Raw genomic sequence first — 24,270 nt, forward strand, 5'->3', positions numbered from 1 at the left:
AAGGTTACAGCTTTATTTGGCACTGTGAGCTACTCCTTGATGACATCACACCAAATGAACTACTTAACATCTCCCTCCTTGAATATATTTGTAAGGAAGTATTGATGAGCTTCTGAGAGGTGCCTCTATTGCAGAGAGTACACACATGACAACCTTTTTGTGATAAGCACACAATCAAAATCTTGCGATCTTGATGAACACAGATTTTTCACATTTTGTGCAGAAGCTGTTCCTGAAGTTGTCTAAAAATTCAGAGCCTCTTCTCCTCTTGGAGATCAAAACAAACACATCTTTCCTTGAATGAAGACTTCCTACATTTTCAAGGCCTCATTTATCTAGTAGTTTTCTCTCATTTTTGAAAGTTGTCATATGTAAGGAAAAGATAAAGCTATTCCTAAAACTTTCTATGTAGCTGTGAAATCTAGGATTTCAGTACTCAGAAAATAAATTATCATAAAACTATAACAAATATATTTAATATTTTATATCTTGCTTTCAGCTTCAACACTTAGTAGTTTTTTTCCATTAGAATAGCTATCCTTTGGTTACATTTAAGCTCTGGAAACATTTGGATGCCCCAGAGACAGAGGAAATCCTAATGTGGATGTTTGGCAGATGGGTGGCAGCTGGAAGGGGTGAGTACAAAGCAGAGCTGTGTCATTACTTCCCAGACAGGCAGGAGGGATGCAAAGCTGGTACTGACACTGCAATTTCACCCCTTCCAAACTCCTGGTGTCATTGCTCCAGCAGAGAGCAATCAATGGGATTCAGGGCCCAGTTTCCATTATTACTGAGCCTCTTCCCTTCACATCTCATTTTATCATCACAGCATTATCCCAGAGCAAGCTTCAAATCCAAACTATCCCATTGTTAAATTTGCATATGAACTAGCTACAAACGTTTTAATAAAATCCAAATGAGTTCAGAAACCGGTGGTATTGTAAACCCAAAAAAATTTTAGACAGCAACTGGCTCTAGTCACTCTGCAGATTTCCTACAGACATTTGGCTGCTAAACAAGGCAGCATTTAAAAGAAAACTTAACCAAAAGGTCCACAGTTTATCACCAGGATTACTCTAGGGGAAAAAAAAAGAAAAAGGTATGACAATAAAAGAGAAATGTAAATTTGGATATATTCCCACTAGATTTTATTGCTACATACTTTTTAAAGACTTGAGAAAGCTACTCTATAAACGTTCAAAGTTGGTCATCTGTCTCCCATTTGTGCTGACTGCCAAAAATTCATAATGAGGAAAAGGATGGGGGAGGAAGAAATGCATTACAAATCCAGAAAACTGCTGCTCATAGCTCAGATGGAAATTCTACACCTGGACAGTGTTCACTGAGTTATCTGTAAAACTGAAGTAGAACTTTACTCAAACCAAGTATTTTTTGTGAAATTAGTTTTTCAATAAACTTTCTAATAAGTTAATTAATGAAGGATTTAGACACATTGTCTGAAAATCTCAACACAAATACATGAAATTCTAAAGAACATTTTTCCAGAGCTCTTGAGACTGAAAAGTTTCCATTTCATAGATAGGTAAAACTTCTCTAAACATATACAACTCATAATAAAACATTTCACTATTCACAAAATGTGACTAATACAACAGACGTGTGTTTTGGCTCTACCTCTGTCTCAGAAAGCAGCTGCTTTGTCTCTAGGCTGAAGCATTTCACAAAATGGATAACACATGCCTTATTAGAGACCTCCAGTTTGCACAATTAATATTTCATTTACAGAAAAAGGCTTCGCACATATAAAGAGCAAAGCAGAAAGCTGCCATTTTAACAAGGATTACCAAGAGTAGGATGAGCTACACGGGCTTAGCATTTGCAAATGTTATGCAAAGTACAACCCCCTGCTCCAGGATATTACCTCTCACCCTGGGAGAGAATGCTGGTAAAGCATTTCTACCCCATAGAAAGCACTTTTCAGACTCAAACTTTGAGAGAGCATTCAGTTCAACAATTTGGATGTAATGCATAACTTGAACCTAAAGTACACTGACAAAAGAGTAACTATAGATAAGGATATCTGGTGTTTCAGTGAAGAGCTTGGAATCTGCTAAAAAGGTAGGTGGACTTTTTTCCTAAAAGTAGATTAACTCAGAGCTTAAATAAAACTAGAGTAAAGAGGAGAGAAATGCTGTGCAAAGATTTATTTTTTCAAATATTGCATGCATATTTGTAATGTTTCAAAGATCATGTTTGCAGCCTCTTCCCCTTTCCTGCCTGAAAAGTGCCCATCCTGTATAATATCCTGAGGGTATTAAGTTATCTTCTCTTGTTTAGTCTCACATGTAAAGTAAAAGACAATGAGAGGCTTTTGTTATAGAGCATTTGGGTTTGAAACCCCTTATTTTGACAATAAAGAAAAATGCATTTGAACCTCAAATATTTTAATTAGTTAATCTATATATATGCCAAATACTTAATATTAACAAAATTGTCTTGCTTTTAACAAAAATAAACTGGGAAACAAACAAATGCAATTAAGAGAATATTTTCCTATTTATTATAAAATGTTTATTATTTCCCAGTTTCTTCTCATGTTAAGAACAGGTTTTATAAAGTTAGAGTTAATTAAAGGATACCAAGAGTTAAAAGTTGTTCCATGTTCCTTATGTGTGAGAAACCACTGCCAACAAGTACTCTAGGCTTTAAATATTGTTTTGACGGATTGCATTTTCATTTCCAGTCCCAAAGAAAGTGTTCTCCAGAGTCCAGGCACGAGCAGATCTTCACCAGCTCCCTGAAAGCCTCATACATCGTTCTGCGCAAGAATGGAGACTTTGCAGGCTACTTTTTTTTTGTTTGTGTTTGTAACTTTGGTAAATGCAGCACCACCTCTACAGCAAGAATCACTCTATGAGTATGATACAGATGTTTCCATGGGAAGCCTGACCCAACAAGATTATGAAATGCAATCCAAGGATATAAGAAAGGTATTTTATTTATATTTTCCTTTTAATATTTTTAACTAAAATAAGCATTATATGAAAAAGGTGTTATGTGCATGCATGTGAGTTTTATGGAAAAGTTCTAAAATAACAGGGAAACATACAATGTGTTCAGACATAGGGAAAGCCACTCAAACTAAAACCACAAAAAAAAAAATTACCCTTGCTACAGTCTGAGTAAGCCAAGAAGGCAGGCTTGCACAAATAAGGCTAAAGCATCATTTTAACTCTGCTGTTCTTATGTGCCTGCAATCATAAGAGTTTCAAGAGCAGGATGCATTAATTACTAGCTCAACAGTTTTAACTATGTTGTATTAACTCAGTGAGTTTGCTTAAGAATAAGAAAGGTGATTTTTTTTTTTTTTTTAACTACCAATGCAATAATTGGAACCCCCCCCCCTTTTATGGAACATAATCTGCCAGTATAAACCACAGTTCCTCCTTTGACCTGCCAAACTATCAAGTTTCTTCCTTAGTTTTTCAGGGGTCTGTGGTTTGGGTTTTTTACAGCTCAACAGTTCAGCACTCCCAAACTTCTATAGAATTCTATAGAATGCCCAGTGCTGGAGGAGCCACTTATGCATTAACACTTTGAGGGTCTTAGTAAAAAGAATATCCCCTACATCTCAGGGCACTCTCAGCATCTCCCAACAGAATGTTTTTGTTGGGTGCTCCACATTCCTGCCTCTGAATTTCAAGACAACAGCAGAAGACACAAAGCCAGGGCAGAATTAAGTGAAGTGCCACAACCTCAGCTGCCAGGGACAGTTACAAATGTCACACCCCCATTCAGTCCTAACCAGTACACACCAAGAGAGAAGGAGATACAACACTGATCAGGGAGAAAAAACAGCAGCAACTGTACCAAGAGTAGTTGCCAAGGAAAATACCACAGATCCAAACCAAGTGGTAACAGCCCAGTATGAACAGCTCAAGGAGGTTTTCATTAATATTAACTGTACTTGTTACAATAACTTAGCCTGATAAGCAAGAAAAATAAAACAGCAAAAGATAGTAAGTAAAAAATTGCAGTCTAAATACAGAAAAATCCCTTTTGTATAGTTTTTAATATTTCCCAAATTTACTTAAATTACAGCTCTCTATTGTTGATGAAAACAATCAGCTACATATTTATGGCAAATAAACGTCTAAGGTATTTTTAAATCTGACATTTGCCACAGTGATGAAGTAACATGTTTTCATAAATCCATGAAAAAGGGACTACATAAATGACTCTTAACTAATTCCTGACTATCCACTCAGAAGTGAGTCTTTAAAAAATACTAAACCTATTAACTTTAACCAGTTAGGCAGAGCATCAGATTACACTGATCAATAAGTTGCTTACAGAAGATTGCTGCTGCTTCAGTAAAGGAAAAAGGAGTTTACCTACATGGAAATGGTGCCAACAGATGTGCCACAGACAAATCAAAGTCCTCCTGGCAGTGCTATAAGCTGCAGGTCTTCTGAAGGCCAACAGTTCTGCTTAGGATAATTCTAGGAATGTAGTCAGTCATTATTTCCATCAGGTCGGGTCTCTATTGACATGTTTTCATTGCAAAATAATAAATGAGTTCCTTATGTGCAACAACTACATTGACACAAGTGCCAGTGTTCCCAGTTTACATCATGGGGTGCACAAACAGATCTTCTATTCATTTATTGCACTGATTTTACTCCCCGAATATTCCAAGTGTTAACTGGAACTGAAATGCATGCCAAATCTTTCCTCAAGCATGCCCAGTCAGAAATCTGTCTTGCATACAAATTTAACTCCTTACTGTATGCTTGAACACACTGTTAGAAAAAAGTGTTTTTAGTAAAACATCACAAGAAATTTATTACTATGATTATTTGAAACCACAGTCATACCAGTCTTGAATAAAATTTGAGCAATTTAAAGCACAAAATCTTAATTTCCACAACAGAACAGAACCACTCAATTAGATGCTGTCTCACATGTGGACTAACTCATTTCATTGAGCATAAACTATCAGACCTTTGTGTTATAAGATGAATAAATTATAATGCAGAAATTTGAAGATGGTTGGAGTATTTAGATGTAAAGTGTTAATGTGTCTGTACAGTAAAGTGGAAGAGGCAGGTGGAATTTATGTATGTGAGTAGGCCAATATTCCTTCAGTGCATTCCTTACATAGGCAAGTAATGAACTTGTGGTTATAATCCAAACAATCTTGTGCACTGATACTCCATAGTGAGGAATTTTTATGGCTGATCAGCAAATACTTTTTAATTTTAGGAATTTAATGGTATTCTGCAAATTACCAGTTTTAATTTCAATGACACTTCCCACTGGCAGAGATTAGGAGTACATTGCATTAAGCTAAGAACTCCCACCAAAGACTACTTTGATGGCTCAAGTAGGAGACTGGGACAGATAAGCTGTGCCAGCAAACGTTAGTAAATGTCCCTCAGGAGCCAAACCAGCTGCAGCCATACAAGTCCACTTGTTCCATGAGCAGTCCATGCACTCAGAAATTTCTGCTGGCACAGATACCTCAAGGGCCACGTCTTCATGTGCCTAATCAACCTATCTTTGTGAGCTAACTCCTGCAGAAAGCTTCTGGGAGATTTGCTGTTTGCTGGAGTGTAGCTGGTAAGCTGACACCCCCAGCTTCCCTCCACCCAGCATTCTGGCCAAACTGCTGCCAGAATCCTACTGAGAACCTTAAACTTCCTAACTGAGAACCCAAAAACTTCACTAGGACAAACCAAGCTAGCCCAAACCAGAGCCAGAGCCTGGAGAGGCAGACGCAGGGAAGAGCCAAGGGACAGATGATTCACAGGCTACAAAAGGGTCAAAATGACAGAGGCTGGCCAAGATATTTGTTTCTCAGGCTTTCTGTCAAGCCTGAGGGGTTTGTTTTACAGAATAAAAAAAATTCCCACAAGTAAAGTACACTCAGGCAGCTAAATACCAAATAAAACACAGTATCAGAAGGAGCCTGGATGCTCTTACCTGCACATTGCACTTACAGGTGAACCACCTGTGTCCCAGAAGGAGGGGAGAGTGGGGGGATTAAGAAAACTAAAAGGGGTTCATTTGTCAGCACCCCCAGTGTGCAAGCAGCTCTTCCACAGAGCACTCCTGCCAGGGCCTGATCCTTAAGCATGTTTAAAGCAAAACATCTTCCACATCTCACAATGCTCTTTCCTGCATGTGTTTCCAATAGCCACACACACCAAAAAACATATTGGGTTGTTCTGTCCTACAAATATTCCCCATTTAAAAAAAAAACCAAACCAACAAACAAATTATGCAAGCCAAAAACAACCACCACAGTCAAACTGAAATCCCCTTAACATTACCTCATGCAAATGACAGTATAAGGCACTGTATCTATACTGTAAATACAGTAATAATAGGTATTTCTCTAAAATTGCTCCAATGCCTAATGAAAACCTGACTGCTGTTCTCTACATCACAAGAGGCCACAAAACCTCCTGCAGCATTATAGGCTGAGGATGGTGTGGCTGGACAGTGCCCAGGCACAAAGGGACGTGGGGGTGCTGGTTGAAATGACCATGAGCCAGCAGAGTGCCAAGGAGGCCAATGGCTCCTGGCCTGCATCAGGAATGGTGAGGCCAGCAGGAGCAGGGAGGTCGTTCTGCCCCTGCACTGGGCACTGCTGAGGGCACACCCTGAGTGCTGTGCCCAGCTCTGGCCCCTCAGTTGGGGAAGGACCTTGGGACACTGAGCACATCCAGAGGGGACAATGAGGCTGGAGAGGGGCTGGGAACACAAACCCTGTGAGGAACATTTGAAGGAGCTGGGGGTGCTCAGCCTGGAGAAAAGGAGGCTTAGAGGTGACCTTATCACTCTGCACAGCTCCTGAAAGGTGCCTGTGCTCAGGTGGAGCTGGGCTCTTTCTCCAGGCAGCCCTGACAGAATCAGAGCACACAGCCTCAAGCTGTGCCAAGGGAAATTCAGGTTGGACGTTAGGAAAAAGTTTTTTACAGAAAGGATGATAAAGTTCTGGAATGGCCTGCCCAGGGAGATGGTGGAGTCACCATCCCTTGATGACTCCATCTTGAAGGTCTCTTCCAACCTAGTGATTCTGTGTGAAGAGGCCCTTTCTGTGAGCAGCCCACACCTTAAAACAGACTAACATGCAGATAATGGAAACTCAATTTCAGCCAATACCTGCAAGGAATGTATTTATAAACTAAGTTGTCCTGCAACTGAAAAGATGTGATGACTATCTCCAGGAGGAATTTTGAATAACTTGAAATGCAAGGACATCTCAGTCATTTTACTGAGATTATTTGGGTAAAATAACGACAAAATACAACTTAGACTCACAAGAATCCTACTGAGTTTTGCATTATATGCAAAATCTTGATCTTCAAAACTCTGTTTGTAAACATCCACCACTTAGATATTCCTTCCCACCATATAGACTATATTTTCTATTTCTATTTTGTGTCTACTGTTCTTTCCTAAAGAACTTGAGTTTTCTAAAGAGCACTGGCAGCACCTTCCCTTCTTGCCTTTTAAAGTGAGTAGTTTGTGTGTAAAAGTAACAATACATCACCTTAGTCATCCAACCTATAAAAGCATTTTAAAAAGTAAGTATGATAAGTAGGTATATTGTAAGAAGTTCACTTTAAAAAGATGTTATTTCAAATCCTTGTAATGCTCTGTGGCTTTTTGTCTGTGGTTTGTGTTTTAAAACATCAATTGTTCTTTCAAAAAGGCTGGAACAAATGTTTCTCTTCACACCTCCCTAATGCTACAAAGTGATGACAGCCAACTTGATGTCCCACCAACAAAGGACACAAGTAAGTTAACTGATATGAATAATGTGATGTCTAAGATATCCAAAAGAATGTTCTAACATACAAATCTAAAGTGCAAAGGATAAAGGCTACAGAATTAATGTTTTTGTTTATGAATATCTTTCATATCTCCCGTGGAAAACCTTGTAACTTCTGATGGAGCAGGCTGAAAAATTTAAAGGATCCTCAGGTAAACTCTGAATACACAAAGCACAGCTTGTAAGCATCTCCACAGACTTGCCCAGTCATATTTGCCATTGAGATGCACCCAAGTTAAATAAGTTAGACAAGACGACAAAGAAATAGAAAATACATCCCCCAGTAAGTTCCACAGTTTAACCCAAGTGATGATGAAATACTATGTGCTTAAATTATTTCAACAGATTTATTTGAACAATTGGCTATTCTCAAAGTTTACATCTGATGATCAGGGAGGTCAATGTTTAAAATACATCAGGAATGTTCTTCCCTTGTCAAAGCTTCCTACAGGCTCTGGGTACATTGTCCAGATTTCTCCTAACAAACCCCACTGCTCTCTGCACACAAAAAGGACAGTTTTTCTGCCAAACAGAGCAGACAGAAAAAGAAACACTTATTTTGTGTGTCTATGATATAAACTTCCAAAAATAAGTGATGATTCAGCAAGACCAGTGGACTGTCAGTGTCTACCAAAGTGCTAATTCAAGGTTAATTATTGCCAAACAGCACCTGTCAGCAAGGCCTCATCAAAACTGAGCAAGTCTCCAAGAACATCAGAGCTTCTAGACATTGCCTTTTTAACAGTGACAACGTTGTTTGACATTTTCCATTTCCTACACAAACATGAAAACAAGCCACTAAATAAAAAAGCCCCAAATCACCAAACAGGGCAGAACTCTGCAGCCTAAAAATTATGATATTCACAAGCTAAACCTCAAAATCTTCATTCTGTTCTCTGCAGTGCTGCTGTAAGAAAAAGAATTACTCTTATGTACTGGCTTCCCAGTATTGACCTGCTGCTTTTGTAACTCCTCACTGCTTGCAGAAGGTCCTGTTTTGCTGTGTGGTGACAACTACCCCATGGAATGACCCTGCTGTCTGCACTGCACTCACTCCAGGGTGGAAGCCAACCAAAACTCTCAAAATATAGAGAACACAGCACAAGACAACAGTGGAGATGAAACAGGATTCAAAGCCACATTCATTACATGTATTTGAATATTGCTGGCAGAAAAGACTAGAGCAAAGCAGAAGTTACTGATACTTTACTACTGTCCATGAGGACTAGCACAAGCCAGAAAGGTCTCAAACTACATTACAAAAACTTTCTCTACTTAAAACAACAGCTGCAAAAACCTCAGTATAAAACCGATAGAGAGATAGAGATTGTGCACAGGGCTCTGAGCAACCTGGTCTAGTGGAAGGAGTCCCTGTCTGTGGGTTGGAATGAGATGATCTCTAATGTCCCTTCCAACCTAAACCATATGTGATATATAAACATAATTGCTGGAGTTTTGATCAAAATGTTTAGACAGAAGAGTAGCTAGGAATAACACAGGCTATTGTGTGGCCTGCCAGAAATGCTCCAATGCACTGCCAGGTGTTTCTCCTTGTGGGTTTGGTTCCAAATGTGATATTTAACATGGTCAAACTTGCAATTGTCACATTCACCATGCTCTCAGCCATCTAAAGATTTAAACTGAATTCAGGCCAATTAATAGCATGTCACATGCTCAGGTAAGAACAGAGATTATACACAGAGAAATCATACACAATGAAAAGAACAAAAAACTCCAAACAGTTGAGAAGATAAATCTTCTCAGAACTTGATGCAAATAGAATTTTTTTGAAAACCTAACAACAGGAAATCTTAAAAGACACTAGAAAAAAGCATATTTTGAGTAAGCAGGCTGAAGCGAGTTGAGCATGCTGTAAGTGTGCTGTGCCCTGCTGGCAGACCTGCCCACGTGTTTGCTGTGCGTGTGCCTGAGCGGCTCCGTGTACTGCGAGGAGATCGACATCGAGGCCGTGCCCCCCCTGCCCAAGGAAACCGCGTATCTCTACGCCCGCTTCAACAAGATCAAGAGGATTGCAGCCTCAGACTTCGCTGACATCAGTGAGTGACACCCCACTTTCTGTCTCTGCTTTAGAACACAAAATGGAAAGGCACAATGAACATGCATTTTGGATCCTGTAAACATCTTAATATTCCCAAACATCAGGTAAAGAGCAGATTGCTAAAAGTAAAATTCAGCTCCGTATCCCAGACAGTCTTAAATGAGCAGGTGTTATTTTTCCTTCAAATGCTCCAGGGACAGCTCTGCCAGCTATCTCACTCCACAGCATGAGAAATTCTGTGAATAGCTGAAATCATGTTATCTCTAAGACAAAAAGAAGGATGCAGAGTATTTCCCTTTATAATTTTTTCTAATTTAAGACCAGGAAAAAACCCAGATGTCAATTTTAATAGCATTTGCATTTGTAGATCACAATTTAGATGCTGCAGCCAAAAGTACAACATTTAGCATATACAGCCATACACATTTCACATGCCATGTAATTATAAAGTCGATACTTAGATTTTAATTTCTTTTGTGTAAAGCTACCTTGAGAAGAATTGATTTTAGTGGAAATAGGATAGAAGAAATAGAAGATGGAGCCTTTTCAAAGCTTCTGCTGTTGGAAGAACTTTCTCTTGCTGAAAATCGACTTGTAAAACTTCCTGTTCTACCTCCCAAACTAACATCACTTAATGTAAACCAAAACAGAATCAAGAGCAGAGGAATCAAAGCAAATGCTTTCAAGGTAAGGAAAAACCCAATAATCTAGGTAATCGAAGTAACCACAATTACTAACCAGACTATTCAGTCTGCAAAAATTATTTTTTTTTTTTTTGTAATCTAAGAAACAAACTAAGATGAAGCAGCTTTTCAGCTTTTGCTTTGCTTTTAAGGCACTCTGGAATATCAGTCATTTGTGCACTCAGTCTCTCATGTCCTCCATATAGGAAAGAATTTTCTATGAAATATCTCACCTGCTTGCTTTCTCTCTAACATGTAAAGAAAAAATATCCAGAAATTGATGGCTTAGAGTTCTGAAGACTGCAGAAATACTAATAAACAATACACATATAGTACTTTATAGTGATCTCAACTTTTAAAACCAACATGCTGACACTGAAATTTCCCAAACATAGAAGGTTTGTTCTATGAATTTCTTGATAAAATAGAATTCAACATTCACAGCAAAAGAATGGCTTTTGTTACATCAGTTCACAGGTTATGTGATCAGAAAAAATTACTGATTTCTTGTAACAGGCATGAGTTACTTAACCTCAGGTAGTACCAGCATCAGTAACCTCTCTTTCTGTTCAACAGAAGCTCACAAATTTGGCCTACCTCTACTTAGGACACAACGCACTGGAATCTGTGCCCCTGAACTTACCGGAGAGTCTGCGCATTCTTCACCTTCAGGTATTCCCAAAGCATTTCCTTAACATTCTCTTAGGAAACACCCCAGGAGTTATACACTTCAATCAAACTTATTCTATTTTAAAACAGCTCCCACTACAGTTTTTCACTGCACCTCAATAAAACCATTTACCATGCCAATGTGTATGGCCATGACCATCTAGAAACTCAGAAGATGCCAATTGCCATGCAAGGATTTATTATTAGTTTCTGTACATCAGGGATAGGAAATGGCCAAAAGAACCTCTAATCTTTTATCAACAATGCCTGTATGGATTTATTTATGAGAATGTTTTGGTTTGCAGTACAACAACATCACGAGCATCACGGATGACACGTTCTGCAAGTCCAACAACACGCGCTACATCCGCACGCGCATGGACGAGATCAGGATGGAGGGCAACCCCATCGTGCTGGCCAAGCACGTCAACGCCTTCTCCTGCCTGAGGATGCTGCCCGTGGGCACCTACTACTAACCCTGCTGGTGCCAGCCAGGCATCCAACAAGGATCACTTCTTCCTCTGTTTACAAGCTCATATCCTCTCCCTTACTAATGCTCTTTTCCCTGCTTACCCAGGAGCTCCTGCTAGGTTGCACCGTTCTCTGAAATAACCATTTCAGTTACTTTACTACTTATGGTGTCCCTCATGCTTTCAGAATCTTTTCTGTTAATGAAAGTGTAAAAATATATATATGCACACACATTATCTCAATTTTTATTTCACCACATACTCTTTAGATAAAATCACACAAAACTGCTTATTCTCATTCTTTACCAGCACTCAGAACAACCACCACACTTTACTTTCAGATAAATGCAGGATTTTCTATGAGCAAACCAAAGGGGAAAAATATTTCTGAATTCTAATCCCACTCTTTTAATCTGCAGTGAGATCTTTTCAGCTGACCTTCAAAAGTGTATTGGATGAAGATGCAGATGAGAGAAAGTTATGTTTAGAAACAGAACTTCTCAAAGCTTAAATTCATTAACATTTTTCAAAAACTTGATTTGTGGTAAATGAGAATAACTCCTATTTAGGTTTAGTACACCAAGCAACATAGCAACTAGAACTTTGCAAAGATGTTTTAGATTTCCTTCTACTATTCTACTTTGAAATTAACATGTGTTTTATTTTTACACAATGTATTTTTAAGTGAAATATATATGTTTTGCTGAGCTGTTCTCACAAGAGCTGTTTTTGCAACATCAGCTTCCTATTTTAAAAGAACAGTCTACATACAGCATAACAGACTCAAATACCTTTGTTATTAACTAATGATGTCAACCAAGCCCTGGTTCCACAGCTCCTCCTGACAGGAAATGTGACAATACAGTTAAAAGCAAAGCTGAATTCATGTGTTTATCTGTAAATAAGTATGATTTCATCTAGATGTCAGAGCAAAGAAAGAGATTTACCCTTCTGCAACAATACTTCTGATCATTAGGGAAAAATCAAATCAGACTTGGAAGCTACAAAGAAAAGTTGATTCCATCACTAATCTGAAATCAGAGGTAACTTCAACCATTTCACTCAATGCCTTGAACCTATGCAGTGTATTAAAAACACAAATTGACTTGTGCAGGCCTTGACACTCAGTTTATCACTGATAAAGGGTACAATGCTTTTAATTCCTCAACTGTACATTTCTGACATCCAGTTTCTCCCTTCCAATAGCTACCGCAGGTGGAAAGCCTCCAGACAAATGAATGCCAAAGGTGTGCTAGTTATTATTACCACATCCACTTTGTACTAATTTTGAAGCTAGTATAGATTCCTAATTAGTAGAAATAGTTAAGCATCAAATGCATGATGACGTATCACTACATCTAAAATATTGATTTTACAAAATATTTTGTATTAGTTTTATTTATCTTATTTAGCTAAGCCTTAATTTGTTAGTGCTTGTGCTATGGGGAATTGATGGCACTTAATTCTGAACAGATATTTTTGCCCTGAACCCATTTCCCAAGAAAAACAGCAACCCCCAATATTTTCCATTTAAAGTTATTTAGTGTAACAAGAAGGAAATTCCATTGTCTTAATTGAGAACAAAACCAAGTCCGGCAGCAATACTTGGTTTTCATTTTTCCACATAAATCATAAAACTTTGATGTTCCCAGGTCTTTATCAAAACATGAAAAACAACTTCAAAGCATATAAAAATACATTCCAATGTCAAGCCAAATTTCTATTTGGAAAAAAATAAACCCATCAATTTTCTCCCATCTCTTGTGATAAATGCCCAAGATGGAAAAAACACAGCTGTAAGTGTAATAATGTTACATAAGCAGCAGCCCCTGATCTTATTCTCATCACAAATCACTGCTACTAAAACTCTTTTCAGTAAATCACCAAAATAAATAAATACCAGTAAATATCACCAAAAATGTGTATACACAAATAAATGCATGTTTTTGTAATATATACACACATGTAAACATTCCAAGACCTCCCTACTACCACACAATTAATTTCACATTAAAATGTTGTATATATTTCTGAAACATACTAATTATCATCAGTAACACTGATTAATGCTCTAAACACTTTGTGAGCAAACCAAAGTAGACAAGTGGAACCTCCTGAATGTCTCATGCAGGCACCAAGTTCTCTGATGTGTTTTCCTTTATTTTCCCCATTCACAGCAAGTTAATCAAAACATGAAGTGAGAAAGGCTTCAGCAGGGAGGATTTCCACCTCCTATTTCTGTGACCTGTACTAATATCAAGCTGAATGAAACCATTTTATTTTTTTCCTATCACTCATTTCTGTTCTGAAATTCCAATAAAACTTGAATGTTTGTTCTTGTTTATCAGTATCAGCTTCCACAATCTGCTTTTCCAGCCTTGCCAACATGTCTCAGTTGTTCAGCCTCACAGCAGACTAAGGTTAGGAGGTTATTTGCAGAGGTAAATCCATTTTACAGACATATTTATTGTGACAATAGCAAATCCTGCCATACAGAATACTTGGTGAACATCCCACTTGCTCCTTCAAAACCTATTTTGAATTGACCTTGAATTGCCACAAATCTCAAAACATCCAATATTACTTGAAGTACTCACCCACTTGTACATTATCCCTTTCTTCTCAGGTACCAAAACAGGAAAGAAAAAATAAACTACCTTTGGTGTTTTTACTCCACACTCTGAGGAAAGTATCAGAAACTATTTTATTTCTACATAAAAGCCTTGGCACTTGTTTTCTTAAAAAAAAACTCACATTAATAGAAAAGCTATAAACCCAAGACTCCCCCCCAGGAGTTTTCTCTCCAAAACAGGAGAGTCTAGAGAACAGGTAGGGGGAAAAAATAAATACACAAAATTAAAAAGGAGTCTGTAATCTTTGTAAGTGTGAATATTAACAGGATAGACTCTTGAGTTGGTATTATGCATATATTAACATATATCTAATTGCTTTCCCACAAATTACTGAAACATTAAACTACAAATATACATTCTCCTTGGCAATCCAGTTATTTGAATTGCCAGATTTGAACCTTTTATTAATTCTCTTACCTGAGAAAGTCTTCTGTTTCAACATTAAATTATTAGCAATGCTAACAAAAATAAGAAGGTCTAAAATACTTTTCTTAAGAACAGTCAGTCATATTTGGTAAATACTCTCCCAAATTGGTTTGTCTTTCAACTTTACCTTTGTCTTTGACCATGGAAATAAAACTACCTTTAGAAAGAACATCTGTAATACTGACAAACTTGTAGTGTCTTCAATGAATTATCTTCACACATCTTCTAGCAATTAGTAGATAATTTCATTGTTTATACTCAACATATAAACAAACATTTTTAAAAACTGCTTATATAACAACAATTTGAAGATTTCTCCAAAACTCTTTCCTTTTTTTCCCTTGTTATTATATTTTAAAATGAGAAATATTTACAACAACCAAATCACTGTCCCAGAAACCACAGTGACTGCTGATCTAAGGATCAGAAAGCATCAAAGGAAGCTGGAAAAAACAATTGCAGAGCCCTAAAGCTCTTGGTGCTCTACCTTTTCTGTGGAGGGATTAGAGAAAAGCCCTAAGACAAAAGCCAACAGGATTAGGCAATGCCAGTTCATTGCTCAGCTGAGGACTGGATTTTTTTTTTAGTGCAATCAGAAAATTGAAGTAATTTTCTGATTGATAATAGAAATTGATTCATTCAGCACAGAACTCAAAGGCCTAAAAGGCTGAAAAAATAGGAAAAGGTGCAGCTCCCACATGATACTACAGCTGAAAAGTAAAGATGGTGTCAAGTTTAATGACAGTAAATTCTTGAGGTATGTAGCACTCAGCCAAGAAACCACAAACAATTAAGCAGCTAAACATTCATCTCCTACATAAAGTATCATGTAAGATGTTTTGTGTCTGTAAGACTGCAGTATTTTTACTCCAAGGATTAGTTGTTTATCTTAAAACCAGCACAAAGCCAAAACAAACGAGGCAAATAGTGGTAATTTAAAACTAAGCTCAAATGCTATTTTCCAGTTAGGAGGGAGGAACAGTTTATTTCCCACGCAAGTAAAACACTCCAGAACTGAAAGTGCTGTCATCCAAACACACACTGACACATCTTCAAGAGAAACAGATCTAATCCTTCAAAACCAACATTTATATGCCAAGGACTACAAGTGTTATTTTCTTTTAATTTCTTTTTTTTTAAATCAAAATAAAATAGAATACCAAAGCAAACCAAATACTCCTTCACAGAAAGGCAGAGTCTTATTTTCCTCCACCCATGAGGAACACAGCAATTGCTGCTCAATTGCCCCTTGAACACAGCAAATTTTTAGCTCCTATTCTCTTCATCACCACATACAAAATTAAGATCCTACATTCTGCTAAGCCAGTTCCACTTCCAATGCTCTGTCTTACTAAACTTCTTAAACCAATAAATATTGTACTAATAAATAAAGGGTGGATAGGCACTACCTTGAAATGCAGGAAGGTGTGTCTACGATGCTCATACCACTCAGCATAGGTTGAAAGGCTTCTGAAAAATGTTATAAGATCTCCACATTCTTCAATGCTATAAAACAAAAATATACTGTTTAACCCACTCATAATCAGAGCTATCAATCTGATGGCCTAAAATTCACACTTAAAAAAATTTCATTACTATTGTTTGAATATGAAGTAGAAATCACCCAAAATAACAATTACAAAGCTGAAAAAAAGCTGTAGTGTAATGATTGAAAAAGAGGTTGAAGAACACTTTCCTAAACCAGTGTTTCCAGTGTTTGTCTTATATGTAAAATATGGCAACAAAGCAGTCACCTGCAAAATCTTAGTTTGGTTTTATTCTTGTTTAACTCATTTTCTAAATAAATTCTAAGATGTTGCATAGTAAAAGCCAAACCTGCAAAATGGTAACATTTCCCAAATTGTGTCACTAACATTCAAATATTCCCAAAATCTTTGTCCTAGCCAACTAACTCTACATGACATGTTACCTGCCTCTGCTTTTCAAGATTAATTCAACTTTCCAAGATTACCCTTGCAGCTTCACTAGGAAGGGAGGCCTGATGACACAGGGCATCTAAACCAAAACTTTGGTCAGACAGTTAAAGCTTGATGTGATCTTGTCTCCAGAGCAGAGGGGCTCCAGCCCTCTGAACACCTTCCTCACTCTCCTCTGGATCTGCTCTAACATGTCCATGTTCCTTCTTATGCTGAGGAGGGGAGAATGGGAGGGAAAGATAGATATAAATGTTGATTTTTCAAATTTCTAGTATGAATCAGGAAAGAGAAAGGAAAAGAGACAATAGAAGGTGACAAACTGTCAGGCAGCAAACCACACATGCAGGGTTGTTGGGGGAAAAAACTCATCAAGGGTGTGCAGTTTTCACTGCACAAATGCAGCCAGAATGCAAAGGATGCAGAACTCCACAAAAACCACATCAGGATAGCTGAAGTGACACAATTATTTAAACATAAGGGTGAAAGGCTTCATGCCATTGTTGATATGAGCCACAGACTACTAGCCATCATCAAAACACACCTGGCAAACACTGTTTTGGAAGTACAAATATTTATTTTGGTTACTAAGATAGGATTTCACAAGTTTACAAAACCTGACTGAGGAAGATACCTGACTGATGTTTGAGAATATTTCAGGAAGTTAGAGTATTTAAATTCTAATGTAAATTTCACTTCTAACATCCTGAGATTAGCTATTCTTTTTTGGATTTTCAGACTTGAGGCACTCACAGAATGGCTGCAACAGTGAATTACCCAGTCAGTTCAGCCTTCCCAGGGAGAGCTGTGTTTTCAATCCTGCTCTATTTAATATACAGAACAGCAAACCTTAACCAGCTACACAAAGAAACTGAAAAAAAATACATTAAGGTCATTCAGATATTGAAAATGTGAAAGAAAAGCCAAACAAGTTTTATCCCAGCCTGGAAAGAACAGCATCATTAAAGGAAGTTACCACAGCAGTCACAGCTGCCAACAAAATCAGGCCAAGATGAAAATTGCTGGCAGCAGTGGGAGAAGTGAGTCCCTGGAAGGACACAGACACTGCTTTACAATAGCTCATTAGCCCTGCTCTGGGAGCTGGTTTGAACCACAGCTCTGAGTTGTACATGTCCAACTCCACTCATTCTATAGGAACTGTGGACCTTGGTAACAACTGCCCACATCCAGGCCTGGAGAACAGATCCCACACAAACTGCTCTGGGCTTCCTTAATCTCCACTCGTGGGAAAGGGAACACAAAGCTTTGGTACCAAACTACACACTTGGAATTCTTTTTGAAGAACTTGGCAGTGTTTATAAAATCCACATTTAGGCTATTTAAAATACTATCACAAACACTGTGACCTTGGTTTAACATGGTTATTAGTTTATTTCCTTTTTGCCTCAAAATTGTTTTTAGGTAAGGCAGCAGATAATTTTCAAGGCTGGATCATCAACAGAAAGAAAAAGCTTTGGGCAGAAGTTCAAAGAACCAGTTTCCAATGTAGAAGTTAGTCAACCAATATATCTGAGGATGCACTTTTCTCACATAGCACTGGCTAAATTCAAGATAGAAAACTGAACTCAGTGTTTAGAAAGGGGAATCTGTTGGCAAGAACAGCTGTATGTGAATGCATAATGGCAAAGGAGTAAGAGTTCACCACTTCAGTGAACTGCCACAGCATTGAATCTACCCATAAGCAGTAATTCCTAATTAGCCCAAATTAGCCTAATTCCTCCTCCTGAAGTCAACTACACCAAATATTGAAATACCAAGGAAACATGGTATACAATAACAAGGTAGTAAGAGCGTGGATGGTAAAAATTCAAGTCTTTTTTTATTTTGAAGGAATTTAGCATTACAAAAATCCACTTGGAGCAGAAAACATCTGTCTCCAATGCCAACATCCGTGTTACAGAGAAGTCATCCAAAACCACTGAAAAGGATATTCAGGCAGAGAGTGACTCTCAGCTGAAAATCATGGGCTGTCCATCCAAACACACTTTCAGAAAATATCAACAAAAAACAGAGGTATATAGGAAATTTACCTGTTGTAAGAGTACCTAATCCTCCTTTAATGTGTTCCTTTATGTATTTTAAGGGAGAAAATCAATTTTGACTCACTGCACAATGCAAGACTTCCTACATTAGCATAGAAAACCAAAGCAGACTCAAAGCTGGGGGGAGAATTCCTGCTTCCCTTCATTTGCAGAGGACTTTGCCCGTGCAGCCTTTAATATAATGCACATTTTCTAAATCCTGCACTCTGACTTATAGATTCTAACTAGTTAGTAAAAAGAAAGAGCAATTTTCATACTGCTTAAAATCTCTATTTGCCTAAGCAACCCATGCAAAGGTAACTCCCCCAATAATTAATGGGGTGCCAAGTCTAAAAAAGGAAAACTGACTGACAAGAGTTTTTTTAGATGTTGTGGTTCTCAACATTAATAAAGTGTAAGTGGTCCAAAGGGGACACATGTGAAACCCAAAAAAGACAACTAAATATTGTGATTTCATTTGCATACATCTCCTATCATTACAAAATAATTAAGAAATTATATAAAAATATAACCACTTTTAAAAAATGTACAATTCTTATATAGAAATGTACCATTTATATATTACAGCAGTACCTGCAGACTGCTGAATTTTTTGTTTCATTTAAAAAGATATTGTTCAAGTGTTCTAGCATTCCCCTATTTTCTTCCAAAGCAGGAACTGAATGCCAGGTTTTTAACTCTGCTGTTCTTAAAGACTATTTTCTGACATGTATTATGAAAAAAAAAAAACATACCCCAAAAAAATTTTAAAACTAGGGAGGAAAAAAAATCCCTGCCAGGAGACAAAACAGAACAGAAGTAGACAATGGATTTGGCAAGACTGGGCCAAGGAAGCAAGAGAAGAAAAACTGGTAGGGAGGCTGAAAATGAACAAAACAGCAGGAGACCAGACTCAGCTGGTCAGGAATGGAGGGAAAAGAAGGGAAGAAGTAGGAATTTCAGGAGCAGACTAAAAAACAAAGAGCTAGTTGGGAAAAGTCTGAAACTGGACATGAGGGGATTACAACTTGGAAAAAGAAATGAGGAGTAGCCCAACAAGGGGATTGAGAAAACAGGCCCTGATGGGACATGACAGACTCAATGGAGCAGGGGGTGCTCTCAAACAGAACCTGCCAGCATCAGCCCTGGGCTCACTGCCTCACACTGCACAGCACAGGGCACACAGGAAATGTGACATTTGAAGGTGTTATGGGGGAACAAGTTTGGGTTGTTCCCTACCCCCAGAAGGATTTTTCAACCTGCTGACCCCATTGATCCTATTGGCTGCAGGGGTATCCACAGTCACAAGGCCAAGGTGGCACTCAGCAGCCAGCACTGCCTGCTTTGCTGACATCTCCTATCATTCATGAAAACTTGTGCTTATTTGTGACTACTGGCACAAGGTGAAAAGGAGAAGAGACAGGGATAAGAGAGCAGGGCTGCAGCCAGGATGAAATAAAGTCTGCCACTACTTCAACACATTCCTTTCCAGTGTGACTATGAAGTTCCAATACACTTCTGCTGTCATAAAATAGTCATGAATAAAACAGGGCAATTTCCTCTTCTAAATCCCACTTCTTGAGAGCAGTCAAGTGTTCTTCCCAGTTTCACCACAAGCTTTAGCAGATTTTTATGGAAATCTCAAAGCCTTTAAGTAAAACAGTTTTCAGTAGAGACTACTGAAGCCTGAGGTAACTCAACAGACCCCTGTTGGCCCTTCTCCCTCCCCAAGACCAAAAAAATAACAGAAAGCAAAAGAAGCAACTGAAAAAAAAGAATTAAATCAATGACTCAGTGATGATGGATTTGTTCTCAGAACAGCTTGCGAGCACAATTCAGTGGAATACTGCAGACAAATAATTTGATCATTTACTCCTCATGTTACCACAAGAAGTTGGCATACTCCAGAAAATAATAAGAAACAGCATTCATTCATACATTTAAGTTCCAGTGTGTTAATTTTCTTAAGCTATTGCACAAATACACTAGTGCATGTTTTTAAATTACATTTTTTAAAGATATCAGTGAAATAAATCCTGTTACCAATAAGAGAAATAGAACTGAGAGCTGAGAATCAGAAACAGGCAAACACTGGAGAGGGGTTCTGGATGTGCATTTCAGGCATTACCCACAGTGCAGCTCACACAGAGTCTGAGGAACAATTACATAACACGAACTTGTAAAGGTCCTTGCAGAGCTTAAAAATCACATGCCTGCCATCTTCTCTCCAGGATACAGAAAGGGATGGAAGTGTTTAGGCTGGGCTAAGGACACATCACATAAAGACACTGGCTGCCAGCAATTCACATGAAAACTCAGTACTGCATTTACTGTCCCATATCCCACACAATAACTACCCTTGAACAAAAAATTCCATCTTACCGTGACACAAACTTGCTCATATTTGAATCTTCTCTGGATTCCACTTTGATGCTGAGATCACTAACAACAGCAGACACTTTCTCATCCTTCTAGATTGGAGAAGTAACAACAAAATATTTTAGAAATTGCTCAAGTGAGGAGAAAACTGTGTCTATTTGCATATAAAAATATAGAAAAAAGTAGATATTAATGCTAACTACTATAATCCTTAAAATAGCATTTTTGAAACTACGGTTTGTGTGTGTGAACAGTTTCTTTCATTTCAAGAGTAGCACTATTATCCACACAAGGCTTTTGGAATAACACCTGAGTTATTAAGGAAGGTTCATTACTTCTTTTCACATCAATCCCACTTTAAGATTCTGTTCATATTCCAACACAACCTTGAGCTGCCACATACACCAGAAAGTTAACATATAAAGTTTTAATCTGTTCATTTTGTGCTGGTTTTTTAATTTTAAACCTTATAGTTTTGTCTCAAAATATTGCCCTTTTTTACAATCACTGTTACTCAGAAATATGTGTGGGATAATAAAGTTATTCTAAATTAATTAATAAGCTGTAAAAGAATGAGAAAAGGTGGTCAGAGTAGAAAGAAAGCCACAAAATAAGTTAAATCTCTTTTCTATGCATTCTTGAGCACACCAAAGCAATGGATTCGATAACAGTGAATGAAAAAGCTTAAAATCATGTTTTGAAAACCACAGAAATGTCTCACTTTAAACTTCTTTTACTAAGTCACTAGAAGCAGATGGGAATGGTAAGAGAGGGCTGCACACCCATCTCAGCAGCCCCTGTGCTGCCTGGACAGAAGCTCTGCTGACACTGCCATCACTAAAGATGGGAAAAGCACAGCCAGGCACTACAGAGATTGGTGGATGCACTAAATGACATCAAGAAAAATCATTTCAGGTTTAGAGCACAAGGTTCAGTAGGGGGATGGAGCTGTGGAGAAGCTGCCAGCAGTCACAAGCTGACATGCCACCTTCTGAAGGGACTGGTGTGCCAATGGGGGGGGTTACTAACCTGCCAAAATGCCTTTGTGAGGCCAAATAAAAATATTTACAAGGAAATCTTTGGGCAAGAAAAATTCTTTTTAAATCATTGCTTTCCCAAAAGGCTCAGACTTGTTTTGGCTGATTTTCAAGCTCCTCTCCTCTCCTCATAATATCATGAAGCTGAGCTAACTTCTATTGTGACTTCACTACTAGAATAAATAGCTACAGTTAACGGTGTGAAAAAATTATTCCCGACCTTCTGTGCATACCAACAGACCTGTTACCTGCTGGGCACTTCCCAAAAACAGCTTTTGCTCCTCAGGACAGGTGAAACTGGTTATAACTGCACTGCCTTGTCCATGCTAATGTCAGGACAGGTTATTTTGTATGTATGATCACTTCCAGCAAACAAAAAAAAAAACAAAAAAAAACACTCATGCAAAAAATCAGCTCAAAATTATACTTTTACAGCTGAAGTGAGGGTTTAAGTATATACACACCTGGTACTCCCTATCCCATCAGCATTCAAAGTAGCCCAAATTTGAGACATTAGGCAGCCAAGTGCTGCCGCTCAGTGGTGCAACGGCTTTAAGCACCAATACCATCAGCAGTGAGTTTAACACCCAGTAACCCCTCTGAGCCCCAAAGATGCCATCATGCTGCAGGAGATGCAGCTGAGAAACATTCTAAGTGCAGTTTTAGACAAGCAAATGTAAAGAGGCATCATGAAGATCACAAGTTTTAAGTCACAAATGGACTTCATAAGTTGCCATTCAGCTGAACTCTTGCAGTTTCAAAGGATAAAAATCCATGTGGGGCTACCTAAATATTCAATTCCCAAATTCATAATATGGAATAGGAAAGACATTTTTACTGCTCACTCTCAGTCCTATCTCATTAAATTAAAAAAAAAAACCCAAAAACCTAACAACTTTAAAGCTGAGCTGAAAAATCAAGTTTTCATGATGTTAGAAATACCATTACAAAGTACAAGTGTTAGAAAAATGCTATTGCAAATTGGGGTGGAAGCTGTTTTCCTTTGCTTAGCATCTTGAATTCTGTGCAAAGAATAGAGTCTTATAAAAGAGCTCCAAGAGCTCCCTCCCAGAAAATCTGCAATCATTGGTGTAACTTGTGGCAGTGCAATGACTATTCACACTAATGAAGCACACACAAATATAATCAAAGGGAAAAAAAAACCAACCCAAACCAACAAAAAGAGCTGCTGAAGTTTGTAGTGTTTTAGCTTTTGCTGTTCCTTCCAGAGAGGTAACATGTGGCATCTTCCAACTTCCAGAATAAGAAATGAGACAATAGAATGTGCTGTGTGGGATGAAAGCTGTGCTGGGCCAGGCCTCAGTGGGCACCTGGCAGAGCTGAAGGACCCCAAGTGCTCTCAGGGCATTACCTCAGTGTCAGGCTGCAAGAGCATCCTGCAGGGAGCACCCTTTGGGAAGGGAAGGTGATACAGGCTTGGCAGTACTGGGTTAACAGTTGGGCTTGATCGTGAAGGTTTTTTCCAACCTAAATAATTCTATGGCAACCACTTTGTGGCTCAACAATAAACCTGACCTTCTATCAACCATCAACTACCTTGCTCAGATGCACACAGAATTCCTAAGTCGGCTCCAGATGTTAAAGAGCCAAAAGAACACATTGAATCTCAGATAAAACAATTGAAGGTTTCAGCTAGAAAAGGAAGCAGGGATATTGGTCCATTTGAAGTGTTGTTTGGTAGTTGTTTTTTTTTTTTTTTAAAGCTTACATTGACCCTTACCTGCATTTCAAGAAGCTGGAATTTCACTTGAAAAGGTATGGAGTGACACTTCCCTGATAAGCTGTGCTTCTGCACTGTCCTGTTTAGAGCTGTTATAAAACCAAGTTAGCAAAACAATCAATTACACTTCTATTCAATAACTACTGCATTTCTTCCTTTAGTCATATTTAGAGTACCCACTGTTACCACTCCTCATGTAAAGAAGTTTAATGTGCTAAAAAATACCAACAACAAACTCCACTTTCCCCCTGTGCAAAGCACAATAGTAGTCCGTCCCTTTCCCATCAAGGAAAGGACAATATTGACTCAGAAACTATTCTGTCAATGAACCAAATCTTACTGTATTTCAAAGTAATTGTCTTTCTGCTAACAGAGAATTAGAAGAGAGGTTTG

The 24,270-nt window shown here is 38.1% G+C and overlaps 2 protein-coding genes across 4 annotated transcripts in view; one reads left to right on the forward strand and one right to left on the reverse strand.

Annotated features, from left to right (window-relative positions):
- Positions 1–24,270, reverse strand: part of CENPP (centromere protein P) — a 114,476-nt gene that overhangs the window by 87,314 nt on the left and 2,892 nt on the right. For all 3 annotated transcript variants that reach the window (XM_059480455.1, XM_059480454.1, XM_059480457.1), the window contains 3 exons: positions 23,878–23,966; positions 21,103–21,191; positions 16,154–16,250 (listed from right to left, as the gene is read on the reverse strand). In XM_059480455.1, the coding sequence (XP_059336438.1) occupies positions 16,154–16,250; positions 21,103–21,191; positions 23,878–23,966 (275 nt within the window). The remainder of the gene's footprint in view (positions 1–16,153; positions 16,251–21,102; positions 21,192–23,877; positions 23,967–24,270) is intronic.
- Positions 1,819–14,035, forward strand: OGN (osteoglycin). The gene is made up of 7 exons (XM_059480453.1): positions 1,819–2,079; positions 2,705–2,951; positions 7,685–7,769; positions 9,703–9,861; positions 10,348–10,550; positions 11,123–11,218; positions 11,521–14,035. The coding sequence occupies exons 2-7, from the start codon at positions 2,790–2,792 to the stop codon at positions 11,689–11,691; spliced, it is 876 nt and encodes a 291-aa protein (XP_059336436.1). The 5' UTR covers positions 1,819–2,079; positions 2,705–2,789; the 3' UTR covers positions 11,692–14,035.

This window comes from Ammospiza nelsoni, chromosome 11, assembly GCF_027579445.1.
Source record: "Ammospiza nelsoni isolate bAmmNel1 chromosome 11, bAmmNel1.pri, whole genome shotgun sequence".
NCBI lineage: Eukaryota > Metazoa > Chordata > Aves > Passeriformes > Passerellidae > Ammospiza > Ammospiza nelsoni.